Source organism: Panthera leo, chromosome E1 (assembly GCF_018350215.1).
Source record: "Panthera leo isolate Ple1 chromosome E1, P.leo_Ple1_pat1.1, whole genome shotgun sequence".
NCBI classification, from domain to species: Eukaryota; Metazoa; Chordata; class Mammalia; order Carnivora; family Felidae; genus Panthera; species Panthera leo.
Window position 1 is genome coordinate 46,763,491 of NC_056692.1, and position 14,930 is coordinate 46,778,420.

General features: G+C 37.1%; 1 protein-coding gene across 4 annotated transcripts in view; it reads left to right on the plus strand.

Moving 5' to 3' along the window:
• CEP95 (centrosomal protein 95) overlaps nt 1-14,930 on the plus strand; it is a 42,406-nt gene that overhangs the window by 22,670 nt on the left and 4,806 nt on the right. For all 4 annotated transcript variants that reach the window (XM_042916659.1, XM_042916660.1, XM_042916661.1 and 1 more), the window contains 6 exons: nt 731-843; nt 1,019-1,148; nt 2,124-2,277; nt 12,583-12,722; nt 13,474-13,563; nt 14,368-14,497. In XM_042916659.1, coding sequence (XP_042772593.1) covers nt 731-843; nt 1,019-1,148; nt 2,124-2,277; nt 12,583-12,722; nt 13,474-13,563; nt 14,368-14,497 — 757 coding nt within the window. The remainder of the gene's footprint in view (nt 1-730; nt 844-1,018; nt 1,149-2,123; nt 2,278-12,582; nt 12,723-13,473; nt 13,564-14,367; nt 14,498-14,930) is intronic.

Consider the following 14,930-nt stretch of genomic DNA (forward strand, 5'->3'; position numbering starts at 1 on the left):
AGATTCTTTCTTTTTTTTTTTAACTTTTTAAAATGTTTTATTTATTTTTGAGAGAGAGAGACAGAGCACAAGTAGGGGAGGGGCAGAGAGAGAGGGAGACACAGAATCCAATGCAGGCTCCAGGCTCTGAGCTCTTAGCACAGAGCCCGACGTGGCACTCAAACCCACAAACCATGAGATCATGACCGGAGCTGAAGTCGGGCACTTAAACGACTGAGCTACCCAGGCACCCTAAATTGAAGAGATTCTTAAACATCAAATGTCTCTTCATAAGATTTCCTCTGAAGTTAAGAAATAAATTGTTAAAAATGTTAAGCATTTATATTCATAACGTTTGATTTTTAACTGTTTCAATTTTAGACAGTTTCTGTTGACTTCTTGATACCAAAGAGAATTATTTTAGTACTTACCACTTGTGATTTGATCACTTTTTCATTGTCCAGGTTTAGCCATAACCCTTGAATTTTCTTGTTTGAGAACACCTCACCTGCCTTTATATTTGAATGGCATCCTGACCCACACTTTTTATCTGAGTACATGTTTATAGACATTTGTTCCTTTGGTATTGAGGATCAAGAGAGTACTTTTGACAAATACGTTTAAAAAAGTAAAATGTGGAGAATAAAGGTACCTAGTTGTGTGCCATAGGACCTCCCTTTTCCTCCCCCAAAATGTTTTTATGTGCCATCTTTGTATCCTTTTCAAATCAACTCTTTTTTGTTTTTAACAGGAATCAGATAATAGAGTTATCTTAACTTCTAAGTTGCCTAAAGATAGCAAACAGGAAATGGTTTCAGCTCAGATCCAAAGCCCTAGGACAAGGAAACTTCCCACAGGAAAAAGGTAATATTACTGCACTCTGTTTTTAGTCTGTTTGCAAAGGGATTTGAAGAAAGGTGTGTACTCTCTGACCTTAGCTGTGAAGACCAGTATGAATCTGTTAAAGCATGCATTACAGTTATTTTGTCTAAGTAATGTTACTTGGCTACTTAAATGTCACATGGTCATTTTATTACAGATATGAAGGTAGACCTACAGTCTCATCCTGGGATTCACCCTTCTCCCAGAGGGCAAGGAAGAGGTTAACAGAACAAGAAATACACGCAGTTTCCGAGAAACTCTCTCAACGGCTCTCTGAACTAGATTGGGCAAGTCTTGTTTTTTATCTATATTGCAGTTGCCATAGTTGGTGAGTATTTAAGTGGTCTTCCAGTCGAAGATGGAAGCTAAGCTAAGGTACTAAAATTAGTTGTGTCTTAATTATTGTAAAAATGTTCCATTAATCAGGCAGATAGGACATAGGATGAGAAGTCATCTCCACCTAGCCTTTCATGATATAACCAAATTTGGTATGGATTTAACCAGATTTTTGTTGAATTCTGATGAAAGCTATTCATTTAATTATTTACTTTTTTAAAAAATTTTTTAATTATTTACTTTTTTTAAAGATTTTATTTGTAAGTAATCTCTGTACCCACCATGGGGCTCAAGCTTACCAACCCCAAGATCAGGCGTCGCATGCTCTACCAACTGAGCCAGCCACGCACCCCGAAAACTACATTATAACCTTTATTTTAGACACATCTAAGATTTGGTATAAAATTAGATCTCTGCTTCTCACAAAATCCAGTATTACAGTTTAGGGGTATCATTGAATAAATGTATTAAATCCTTGTGTGACTTACTCTAAAGTTGATTGAAACTGAATAGTCCATAGCACTGGTTAATATACACACTTGATAAACTAAATATGCATAAGTATCTAAAAGTTATTAATACCTAATTATGAGAAGAAGCTTTTTTTTTTTTTTTTTATAAATTTTTTTTAACGTTTTTATTTATTTTTGAGACAGAGAGAGACAGAGCATGAATGAGGGAGGGACAGAGAGAGAGGGAGACACAGAATTGGAAGCAGGCTCCAGGCTCTGAGCCATCAGCCCAGAGCCCGACGCGGGGCTCGAACTCACGGACCGTGAGATCGTGACCTGAGCTGAAGTCGGATGCTTAACCGACTGAGCCACCCAGGCGCCCCGAGAAGAAGCTTTTTAAAGATTCTATCTACTCTTTCTTACTTGCATTCTGCTGAAATCAATGAAAGATGTTAAAAAGTATTTTCTCAATAGATGTTAAAAAGTGCTCTGGGTGATCGAATTAAAGAAAAGACTGGCTACGAAGAAGATGATATTGGAAATAAAGAGGTGGAGAGTGGAAATGATGAGACACTGTCTCAACACAGTGACAGCATCATGGAGTATGGGCCGAAGAAGCGAAGGCCAGGTACTTCTTCTCCCAGAGAAGCCAGGATGCAGTCCTAGGGAACCATGCAGGCACATCCATTGGTCTATAATGACTGGCTTTTTCATTTTAAATATTTTAGAAATACATAAAAGGATAAAAAATAATAGCTCTATCTTCACCATCTAAAAGTAGCAGATGCTAACAATTATGTGTGCTTTACACCTTTTGTGTTTAAAAATAAGAGTTAGAATCCCCTCTGTCCTCCCTGCAGTCCATTTTTTTCCTCCTTCAAAGAAACAATTCTCTCAAAGTTGATATCTTCTTATCCCAGTTTTTATTGTTTATTGATTTTTTGTTTGAGATAAAATCGACATATAACATTATATTTGTTTAAGGTGTATAGGTGTTTGCTTCAGCACACGTAATAAAATCATTTAAGGTGTACAGTGTAATGATTTGACATGTTTATATGTGTGTGTGTGTGTGTGTATGCACACACACACACACACACACACACACACACATATACGTATGTATTTTTTTTTTACGTTTATTTTTTTTGAGAGAGAGTGAGCAAGAGTGGGAGAGGGGCAGAGAGAGAATCCCAAGCAGGCTCTGTACTTCAGTGCAGAGCCTGATGCAGGGCTGGAACTCATGAACCATGACATCATGACCTGAACCAAAATCCAGAGTCAGACACTTAACCAACTGATCCACCTAGGCGCCCCTTGATATTTTTATATATTGCAAAATGATTACCACAGTAAGTTTAGTTAATATCACTTCACATAGTTACAAATTTTTTGTTAATAACTTTTAAGGTTGATTTTTTTGCAACTTTCAAATATGCAATATAGTATTGTTAACTATAGTTGCCATGCTGTACATTATATCCCCAGAACTTACTCCTCTTATAATTGGAAGTTTGTACCTTTTGAGCACCTTCACGCCCACCTTTGGCAACCACTATTCTATTCTCTGTGTCTGTGAGTCTGGTGTTTTAGATTCCACATATAAGTGAGATCATACATTATTTGTCTTTCCTTAGCACAATGCCCTCAAAGCCATCCATGCTGTTATAGATGGCAGGATTTCCTTTTTTTTCTATGGATGAATAATATCTGTTTATATATGTTTTTTTCTTTATCCATTTATCTGTGGATGGGCACTTAGGTTGTTTCTGCATCTTGGCTATTTTAAATAATGCTGCAGTGAACATGAGGGTGCATGTATCTTTTTGAGGTAGTGATTTCTTTTCACTTCTGGCTCATTTGGTGTTCTTAAGTTTTTAAGGAACCTCTATACTGTTTTATTTATTTTGAATACTGTTTTACTTAGTGGCTACACCAATTTACATTCCCCCTAACAATGCACAAGGGTTCCCTTTTCTCTCCATCCTCTCCAACACTTGGTATCACTTGTCTTTTTGATAATAGCCATTATTCTGGGGCGCCTGGGTGACCCAGTGGGTTAAGTGTCCAACTCTTGATTCTGGCTCGGGTCATGATCTCACGGTTCATAAGATCAAGCCCCACTTCAAGCCTGCTTGGGATTCTCTCTCCCTCTCTTTGCCCCTCCCCCACTCGCACGCATGCTCACTTGCTCTCTCAAAATAAACTTAAAAAAAAAGGTAATAGTCATTATCCTAATCAGCGTAAGATGACATCTCATGGTGATTTGGATTTGCATTTCTGTGATAGTGATGTTGAACACCTTTTCGCATACCTCTTGGCTCTTTGTGTGTTGTCTTTAGCAAAATATCTATTCAGTTCCTCTGTCCGTTTTTTTAATTGGATAGTTTTTTTTACTATTAAGTTGTATGAGTTCCTTGTATATTTCAGATATTAATCCTGTATCGGATATCTGATTTGCAGATATTTTCTCCTGTTTGGTAGATTGCCTTTTCATTTTGTTGATAGTTTCCTTGGCAGTGCAGAAGCTTGGTATGACCACTTGCTGATTTTTGCTTTTGTTGCTTTTGCTTTTGGTGTCAAATCCAAAAAAGTGATTGGTGAGACCAATGGCAAGGAGCTTACCCCCTGTTTTCTTCTAGGAGTTTATGATTTCGGGTCTTACATCCAAATCTTTAGTTCATTTTGAGTTGATATTTGCGTATGGCGTAAGAGAGGTTACAGTTTCATCCTTGTGAAATGTGGCTGTCCAGTTTTTCTAGCACCATTTATTGAAGAAACTCTCCTTTCCCTATTGAATATTCTTGGGTCACTTGTTGTGAATTAATTGACAATATATATGGGGGTTTATTTCTTGGCTCTCTATTCTGTTCCATTGATCTGTGTGTCTTTTACGTCAGTACCATATTGTTTTGATACTATAGCTTTGTAATACAGTTTGAAATCAGGAAGTGTGATGTCTCCAGCTTTGTTCTCCTTTTTAAGGATCACTTTGGTTATTTGGGGTGTTTTGTGGTTCCATACAAATTTTGTGACTATTCTATTTGTGTGAAAATACCATTGGGATTTTGATAGGGATTACATTGAGTCTGTAGATCACTTGGGTGGTAATGGTATTAATGCTTTCAATCCTTGAGCATGGAATATCTTCCCATTTATTTGTGTCTTTCTTTCATCGGTGTCCTATAGCTTTCAGTGTACAGGTTTTTCACTTTCTTGGTTAAGTTTATTCCTAGGTGTTTTATTCTTTTCTGAATTATCATTCAAGTATAATTAATATACAATGTTACTTTCAGGTGTATAGCGATTCAGTAATTCTATAAATTTCTCAGTACTTATCAAGATCAGTATATTCTTAATCTGCTTTATCTATTTCACCCATCTCCCTCCTATTCCCCTCTGGCAACCACCAGTTCTCTGTATTTAAGAGTCTGTTTTTTGTTGTTGTTGTTGTCGTCTTTTTTTTTTTTTTTTTTTTTTAATTCACATACAGGTGAAATCATATGGTATTTGTCTTTCTCTGATTTAACTTAGCATTCTATTCTCTAGATCACCCATGTTGCAAATTGCAAGATTTCATTCTTTTTTATGGCTTTTTGAAGCATTGTAAATGGGATTGTTGTCTTAATTTCTCTTTCTTATAGTTATTAGCATATAAAAGGTCACTGATTTTTGTATACTGATTTTGTATCTTGCAGCTTTGTTTTTTTATTTATTTTTTTAATGTTTATTTTTGAGAGAAAGAGTGTGAGCTGGAGAGGGGCAGAGAGAGGGAGACAGAGGATCTGAAGCAGGCTCCAAGCTATCAGTGCAAAGCCCATTGTGGGGCTCGAGCTCATGAACCATGAGATCGTGACCTGCGCTGAAGTCTGACACTTAACCAACTGAGCCACCCAGGTGCCCCTAAAGATTTTATTTTTAAGTAATCTCTGCACGCAACCTAAACTCACAACCCTGAGGTCAAGAGTCGCATACTCCACTGACTGAGCCAGCCAAGTGCCCCTGAATGCTTTCTTTCTTACCTAATTGGTCTGGCTAGGACTTCCACTACTATATTGTATACGTGTATATATACAACATACGTATATGTATAAAGGTAGTGAGAGTAGGTATTGTCTTGTTACTGAAATGAGAAGAAACACTTTAGCTTTTCACCCTTAACTATAATGTTAGCTGTGGGCTTATCAAACATTGCCTTTATTATATTGAGTACATTCCCTTTATACACAGTTTGTTGAGAGTTTTTACCATGAATGGGTGTTGAATTTTATTAAATGCTTTCTTTGCGTCTGTTGAGATGATCGTATTTTTATCCTACATTTTGTTAATGTGAATCACATTGATTGGTGGATGTTGAACCATCTTTGCACTCCTGGAATAAATCCCACTTCATTATGGTGTGTGATCCTTTTAATATACTGTTGAACTCATTTGCTAATTATTTTGTTAAGGATTTTCGTTCACATCAGTGTTCATCCATATTCATTTTGCATTGATGTTCATCATTATGCTGGCCTTCTAGAATGAGTTTGGAAGTGTTCTTCCTCTTCTGTTCTTTGGAAGAGTTTGAGAAGGACTGCTATTCTTCTTTAAATGTTTGGTAGAATTTACCAGTGAAGCTGTCTGGTACTGGACTTTTTGTTGGATGGTTTTTGAGTACTGATGTAATCTTACTTGTAATTAGTTTTTCCGGTTTTCTATTTCTTCGTGACTAAATCCTGGTACATTTGATGTTTTTAGGAATTTATCCATTTCTTGTAGGTTGTTCAATTTGTTGGCATAAAATTGTTCATAGTAGTTTCTTAGGATCCTTTGTATTTCTGTGGTATTTATTAGTTGTAATGTCTCCTTTTTCATTTCCAATTTTATTTGAGTCTTTGCTCTTTTTCCCTTGGGTAAGTCTGGCTAAAGGTTTATCTCTATTTTATGTGGCACCTGGGTGGCTCAGTTGGTTTAGCATCCAACTCATGGTTTCCGCTCAGGTTATGGTCTCATGGTTCATGAGTTCGAGCCCCACATCAGGCTCTGTGCTGACAGTGTGGAGCCTGCTTGGGATTCTGTCTCCCTCTCTTTCTGCTGCTCCCCTGCTTGCTCTCTCTCTCTCCCAAAATAAATACGTACATTTAAAAAAATTTAAATAAATGTTTATCCTTATTTTTTCAAAGAAACACAGCTCTTAGTTTCACTGACCTTTCTTTTGTTGTTGTTGTCTGTTTCACTTATTTCTGTTCCGATCATTGTCATTCCCTTCCTTCCAACTTTGGGCTTTGTTCTTTTTTCCCTAGGTCCTTACAGTGTAAATTTAGGTTGTTTGAGATGTTGTTTCTTTTTTTCTCCCAATTTTTTTGAGATCTAGTTGATAAATAGCACTGTGTATGTATATGGTGCTGTGACTGGATTTACCTATCATATGAAATGATTACAATAAGTTAATATCCATTATCTCCTATAGATATAAGAAAAAAAAGTTTTCCCTTGTGTTGAGAACTCTTAGGATCTACCATAACTTTCAAATATACCATATGGCAGAATTAACTATAGTCATGTTTTACATTATATTCCCAGTACTAATTTATCTTATAACTAAAAGCTTGTACCTTTTGACCACCTTCATCAAATTCCTCCATCCACCCCCTGCCTCTGATAACCAGAAATCTGGTCTCTTTTTCTATGAGTTTAGCTTTTTTTTTTTTTTTTTTTTTGTAGATTCCACATCTAAGTGTTTGATTTCTTTTTCTTTTAGATCCTACAAGTGAGATCATACAATAATCCTCCGAGGGTCCACCCATTTTGTCACAAATGATAGGATTTTCTTTTTTATGACTGAATAATTCATCCATCATTGTACACTTATGTTTCCGTGTCTTGGCTATTATAAATAATGCTGCTGTGAACATGGGGTAGCAGATAATCTTTTCAGCAGTGTTTTTGTTTTCCTTGGATGTATTTCAAAAGATGAAATTGCTGCATCATATGGTAATGCATCTATTTTTAATTTTTTGAGGAACTGCCATCTGGCTGTACCAGTTTACATTCCCACCAACAGTGCACAAGGGTTCCCTTTATTCCATATCCTTTCCAACACTTTTTATGTCTTGTCTTTTGTTGGTAGCCATTCTAATAGGCATGAAGTGATACTTCATTGTAGTTTTAATTTGCATTTCTGTAATGATTAGTGCTGCTGAGCACTTGATGTACCTGTTGGCCGTTTGTAGATCTTCTTTGGAAAATGTCTATTCTGTTCCTTTGCCCATTTTTAAATTTGGTTTTTGCTATTGAGTTGTATGCATTTGTTTTTTGGTTTCAGTTTGTGAGAGAGAGCACACACGTGAGCAGGGGAGGGGCAGAGAGAGAGGCAGAGAGAGAATCCCAAGCAGGCTCCCCAGATGTAGGGCTCAATCTCACAGTGAGATCATGACCGGAGCCAAAATCAAGAGCTGGAGGTTTAACCAACTGAGCCACACAGGCATCCCAAGTTGTGTGAGTTCTTTATGTATTTTGGATATTAACCCCTCATCAGATCTCTAATTTGCAAATTTTTTCCCCATTCCAGAAGACTTCTAGTTTGATGTAGCTCCACTTGTTTTTTATTTTGCTGCTTATACTTTAGGTGTCCTATCTTTCCTGTTTTCTAACGTATGCATTTATTGCTATGAACTTCCATCTTAGAACTTCTTTTTGCTACATCCTCTAATTTTGATATGTTGTATTTCCTTTTCCATCTGAAGATTTTTAAAAAGTTCTCCTTTGATTTCTTCTTTGACCTTTTAGTTGTTCAGTAGCATGTTGTTTAATCTCCAGATATTTGTGAACTGATTGTCAGTTTTCTTCTTGTAATTGCTTTCTAAATTTCATACCATTGTGGTCAGAAAAGATGCCTGATAGGATTCAGTTTTCTAACTTAAGACTTGTTTGGTGCCCTAACATGTGATTGGTCCTGGAGTATGTTCTTGTATGCTTAAGAAGAATGTATATTCTGTTGCTTTGGGATAGAATATTCTGTAAATGTCTGTTATCTGGTCAAAAGTGTGGAATTTAAGCATCTTTATATGCTCCTATGTTGGATACATACTTAGAAGTGTTCATAAACAGTATATAACATTTCCATCATTATATAACAGTCGCCTTTGTCTCTTGTTACTGTCTCTGTCTTAAAAGTTTGTTTTGTTTGATAAAAGTATAGCTACCACAGCTTTCTTTTGGTTTCCATTTGTGTGAAATGCCTTTTTCTATCCCTTCACTTTTATTCTGCGTGGACAGTGTCCCTGAACCTAAAGTGAGTCTCTATTTAGAGTCAGTGTGTAGTTGTGTTTTCTTTTTAATCCATTCAGCCACTCTGTGTCTTTTGATTGGAAAATTTACTCCATTTACATTTAAAGTAATTATTAATAGGTGTCAACTTAGTGTTGCCATTTGGTTAGTTTTCTGGCTGTTTTGTAATACCGCTGTTCATTCTCTTGCTTTCTTTGTGATTTGATGATTTTCTTTAAGGGTATGCTTACACTTCTTTATTTTTTGTGTATTGTAGGTTTCTCTTCCTGCTCCTATACTTTGTTTTTGATACCATAATTTACATCTTTTCATGTTGTGTATCCAGTGACAAATAATTGTAGTTGTTTTTGCTACTTCTTTTAACCTTTATGCCAGATTTACACGTGCTTTACCCACCACTGTCACAATGTTGGACTTTCCTGAATTATATATTTACTCCTACCAGTGAGATTTTACTTTTATATGCTTTCCTGTTACTAAATAGCACCCTTTTATTGCTTTTTGAAGAAGCGCCTTTAAAATTTCTTTTAAAGCCGTTCTGGTGTTGGTGAACTGCTTCCGCTTTTGCTTATTTGAAAACTATTTCTCCAGTTCCAAAGGACAGTTTTGCCGAGTAAAATAGTTTTCCTTGGCCATTTTTTTCTTTCAGCATTTTGAATATATTGTGCCATTCCCTTCTGGCCTGCAAACCTTCTCCTGAAAAATCTAAGGATAGTCATATGGGGGTTTCCTGGTAAATAACAAGTTGTTTTTCTCTTGCTGATTTTAAGATTCTCTCAAATTAAATTTGACAGTTTAGTTATAATGTGTCTTAGAGTGGGATCTTTGGATTCATCTTATTTGAAAGTTTCTGGGCTCCCTGAATCTGGGTGTCTGTTTCCTATACCCAGGTTAGGGGAGTTTTCAGCCATTATTTCTTTGAATTAGCTTTCTGCCTTTTTCTCTCTCTTCTCCTTCTGGGACCTCTGTAGTGTGAATATTGCTCCACTTGATGGTGTCCCACAAATCCCTTAAGCTGTCTTCACTCTTTTTCATTCTTTTTCTTTTTGCTCATCTGTTTGGATAAGTTCCACCGTCCTGTCTTTGAGGTTGGTAGTTATTTTTTCTGCTTCCTCTAGTTTGCTGTTGAACCCCTGTATGGAATTTTTCACTTTAGTTACTGTATTTTTCAATAATGTGACTTTGGTTTGGTACTTCCTTATATTATCTATCTCTGTTGAAATTCTCACTTTCACTTGTGAAATTGTTCTCCTGACCTTGTGGAGGCTCTTTATGCCCATTATTTTTAAGTTTTCATCAGGTAAATCCCTATTTTTGTTTCATTAAGGTCTGAGTTTTGTCTTATTCTTTTGTTTACAACATATTCTTTTTGTTCATTTTCCTGTGTCGGTCTCTGTGCACTAGGTAACACCCACCTCTCCCAGGCTTTAAGGAGTCATCTTGTGTAGGAGAGCACTCATCATTCAGCCCGTCCCTAGTTCTTGGTTGTGCCAAACTTTTGTGATTGTCAGACTGCCGTCTTTGTTCTTAATGGCTCCCAGAAGATGAGGTTGGGATTTTTTTTCTCATTCACTTCAGGTGTAGAAGTCATTCAGCTAGTTTCTGGATTCCTTTCAGAGGGAATTGTTCCATCTATGTAGCTGTAAATTGAGTGCATCCTGGGGAGGTGGTGAATTTAGGAGCCTCTAAATTGCCATCTTAAACTGGAACCTTCTCATCCCTTTTTTTTATACTTGTAACAGCTCATATTTATAAATGCTATTGTTTTTAAATTTATATAGATACTGTATTATTCTGTAACTTTTTTCTCTTGTTTTGGAAATCTGTGTTGATACAGATACGTAGTTAAAATGAATGAACTGTAAGTTCATATGATATACTCCATTTGTATCAATATATATAGATCACCCTTTTCCTCTATTTCAGCACATGTAGATTGTTTCTACTTTTCCTAACTACAGTTTTGCAATGAACAACCTATAATGTGCAAAGTTTCTCTAGGATCTCCAGGCCAGGTTGTAAAGCATGGAGCTCTTGATCTCAGTGTCATGAGTTCGAGCCCCATGTAGAGGGTACAGTTTACTTTTTTAAAGAAAGTTTCTCTGGGATCTACATCTAGTAGAATTTCTTTTTACCCCAAAATTACTTTCTTCCCTTGGTTATTTCATCTTCCCCCGCCTCTTAAACTTTCTCAAGTAATCTCTAGGTAAGCCTCACCTAGTAAGCTACATGTTTCGCTTGCTATACACATACACATCTATCCTATTTTGAAAACTCATAGTAAGTTACAATGCTATTTTAATTGGATCTTCAGTTTCTAAAGAATACATTGTGGACATAGTAAGATGTCATGAAAGCATCATTTAAAGTAAATTGTGGGGGTATCTGGGTGGCTCAGTTGGTTGAGCATCTGACTTCAGCTCAGGTCATGATCTCATGGCTCAGCTCATGAGTGTGAGCCTTGCATCAGGCTCTGTGGTGACGGCTCAGAGCCTGGAGCCTGATTCAAATTCTTTCTTTGTCTCTGTCTCTCTCTGCACCTCCCCTCCTCACTCACTCTCTCAAAATATAAACAAACATTAGGGGCGCCTGGGTGGCGCAGTCGGTTAAGCGTCCGACTTCAGCCAGGTCACGATCTCACGGTCCCTGAGTTCGAGCCCCGTGTCAGGCTCTGGGCTGATGGCTCGAAGCCTGTTTCCGATTCTGTGTCTCCCTCTCTCTCTGCCCCTCCCCCGTTCATGCTCTGTCTCTCTCTGTCCCAAAAATAAATAAAAAAAATAATAATAAAAAATATATATAAACAAACATTAAAAAAAAATTAAAAAGTAAATTGTGCAAGTCAGTTTTTCTTAATATCTTTTTTTTTTTTTAAATTATGAATATCAGTGCCTGACATGGGGCTTGAACTCACGACCCTGAGATCAAGAGTCATGTGCCCCACTGACTGAGGCAGCCAGGCACGCCCTTAATACCTTACATTCAAAGTGAATTTAAAAGATTTGAATTCAAAGACTGAAAAAAATAAAAGCTTAGGGAAATTTTAGTTCTCTTGGAAGGTTTATTTAGCAAGATACCACACTAGTTTCCTTGATCTTAGAATTACTCACTTTTCTGAAAAGGCATGGAGTCCCCCTCTACACAACTACCAGATGCCCTAGCACAACTATACACAGTGGAGCATTAAAAACATTTGTGAAGAAAAGTGGTTTGTTAGATGTCTTAGGCAGTGTGCAATTGTTAGGAGGGCTAAATTACTTAGTAGGGCAAAATTGAGACTGACTTACAAAATGCTGACCTACATTAACTTTGTCTTCTAAGCGTGCTGCTTCGTAGGGATGAGATGTATACATACTTACGTCCTGCCTCCTCAGGACCGAGATAGGTATAAAGGGATAGCAGACACGCAGCTTGGATGGTGTAACATTTTCTTCCTCCACCACCACTTCCTTCCACTTCTTTTAGGCTGTATACATTTATGTGCCTTTATCTGTTTACTTGGTATGACTAAACATATAAATAAATACGAATTCGTTACAGGAGAGAGTATGTTTAGCACATTCACAGTCATTCTTTTTTGGATTTGGTAAAAGTCAACTTAGATATCCACCTTACTATTTCTGGCTCTCAGGAACTAATGGTGCATGTCTCTTCCGTGTCTCAGGAGTTCCTATGCATAGAAGGCCACCCTACAGATCTCATTCGCTCTCTCCATCTCCAGTTAACAAAAACACACAGTTCCATATGGAGAGAAAACGGCAGCGAAAGCCTAAAGAGGCAGATATCCACCAATTCCAAGCAAAGGTACAGCCCATCTCTTGATTCCTGTTGAGTAGCAGGCAATACCATTTACCCTCAGCCAAGTGCTACAGTGAACATGCTTCAATTGCATTTAATATTCTTGAACTAAGTGAATGATAGGAAATGATGTGGCAGAGCTTTTATGTCTCCCATTAGGCGCCATAAAACTTGTGATACTCTAAGAAAACTAACCTTGTCACATATAATCCAGCACTCCAGTGGATTCAGAAAGAGTAGATCAATGTGGGTTGATATTTGCAGAGTGCTTCAGAGAGGATGAGAATTTGAGGTGGGTTAAAAGTGAGCGGCCTGCTGAGTTACAGATAGGATTTAAGTGCTCAAGACAGGAATGAGAGGAGGTGGTTAAAATTCAACATGGAGAATGCATGAGTACCAAGGAAGACTTCTGCTGTGGAACAGGGAGTTTGAAATGCAGCATAAATTTAGAACGCTTACATTGTTTGCTATAGTATATTTTATAATTAGTGAAAAACTAAAATGCATTCATATGTCTTATAATGACATGTAACTTCAACTCACCATGTAACTTCCACTCAAGGGACTATCAAAATAATTACAAAACCTGAGAACAAAAAAGTGTATTATGTAAAACTTCATGTCCCAATTACATGTCTGTTAAATAATGTACATTTAGGATAGTGGAGTCTGCAAGGAACTTAGGCGAATTTTGTTCCTTATATTTTCATTTGTATACGTTTTTAATAGTTCTAATATATGGCTTTTTCTCCTCTAGGCAATAACGGAAGCATTTGAAAGGGAGCTAAGAAGAAATAAAGTTCAAGAGAATATTGGATCTCTAGGAATAAACAATGATGAGGAAACAGTGGGTAAAAGTCTCTACTGTAATAAATGCAATTTGATCAGATCAGTGCCAAGTACAGAGATGATCTTTTTAAAAGGAAAAAAGAACAGGGCCTTACTCATTAGCTCCTTAGAAAAAGGATTTCGTGAAGCAGGATTTTCTCTTATTTATAGGGTAGCCAACTTGCTAAAATGTGGCAAGACATGGTATCAGAGAATACTAGCATTTTTCCTTCCTGCCCCAAACTGCCATCAGTTCTTATGTGGTTCTGTTGTTTAGCAGTTGACCAGTAGTTTAAAAGCTAGTTGAGGCTGACAGGTTAAAGGGGAGTTAGATAATCTCAGTTGTTCTATGCCTGATGAGAAGAAACCCAAAGCATAAATTTCCATTGCCTTTCAAAAGGATGGTTACAGAAACTAAGTGAAAACAGGACAAATGCTTGTGCTGAAATGTTCGTGAACAAAACAGGATGTAAAATACATTATGATTGCAACTAAATGTTATTTAAGCACTTTTTTAATCTACGTGGAAAAAGTCGTCAAGCAAGTACATCGAAGTATTACTGGTGGTTGTATTTAGGGTGTGGGACTCTGGTGACTATGAAACTCAAACAAGATGCAGCGCTTTTTCAAATTCCAAGAGGTGCCAGAAGCCAAAAGATGCTTTTAACTTAGAGTGGATAAACACTAACCAGATTTTAGAAATGTAAAGTACGACAGTTTGGTTGGGGATTGGTTAGCTATTTTTATCAATATGTAATACTTAATATATGAAAGTTATTAGACTTCTATCTTATTTCTATCCTGTTTTATGTCTGCTTCCAAGGAAAAAATATACAGAGAAGCTGTTCATAAAGGAACTCCAAAACGTAGTCAGCCCTGGAAGACTTACTCTAGAAAGACCACAACTCCAAGTCCAAGAGGTGGCTTGCCAAAGCCAAATAAAGCAGTTCCAAGTAAGAACCACAAAATTGTGCTTCACGGAAAACTGGCATCCTTTGAAAGTGTGTGCTACATTCCAAGGGACACAGCACTGAAAACTTCACATCTGCCAGTTAGCTGGAGAAAGTGCCCTCTTTTATCACTGCCATATGCTTGATTTCTGTAGAGAGAGAGAAAACTCTTAAGGCATTTATTTAAAACTCTTAATACCTTAGGGAGGCCTATATATTGGTACCAGAGACAGGGTAGGGCTGCTACCTGTTGCTGCAGCTTCAGCCTCACTCTGCTCACTCACACTTTAATTGCCTTATCTTTGTTTCTGGCAAGTTGGTAGAACCAAAGAGAAGGTCCAAAGCAAGCAGATGGCCCATCCAGCTCCTGTTACGTCAACAGTTGGTGCCAGTGAGCATTAGAGTCCTGTTAAAAGGAAAACAAAGTCATGTGAAA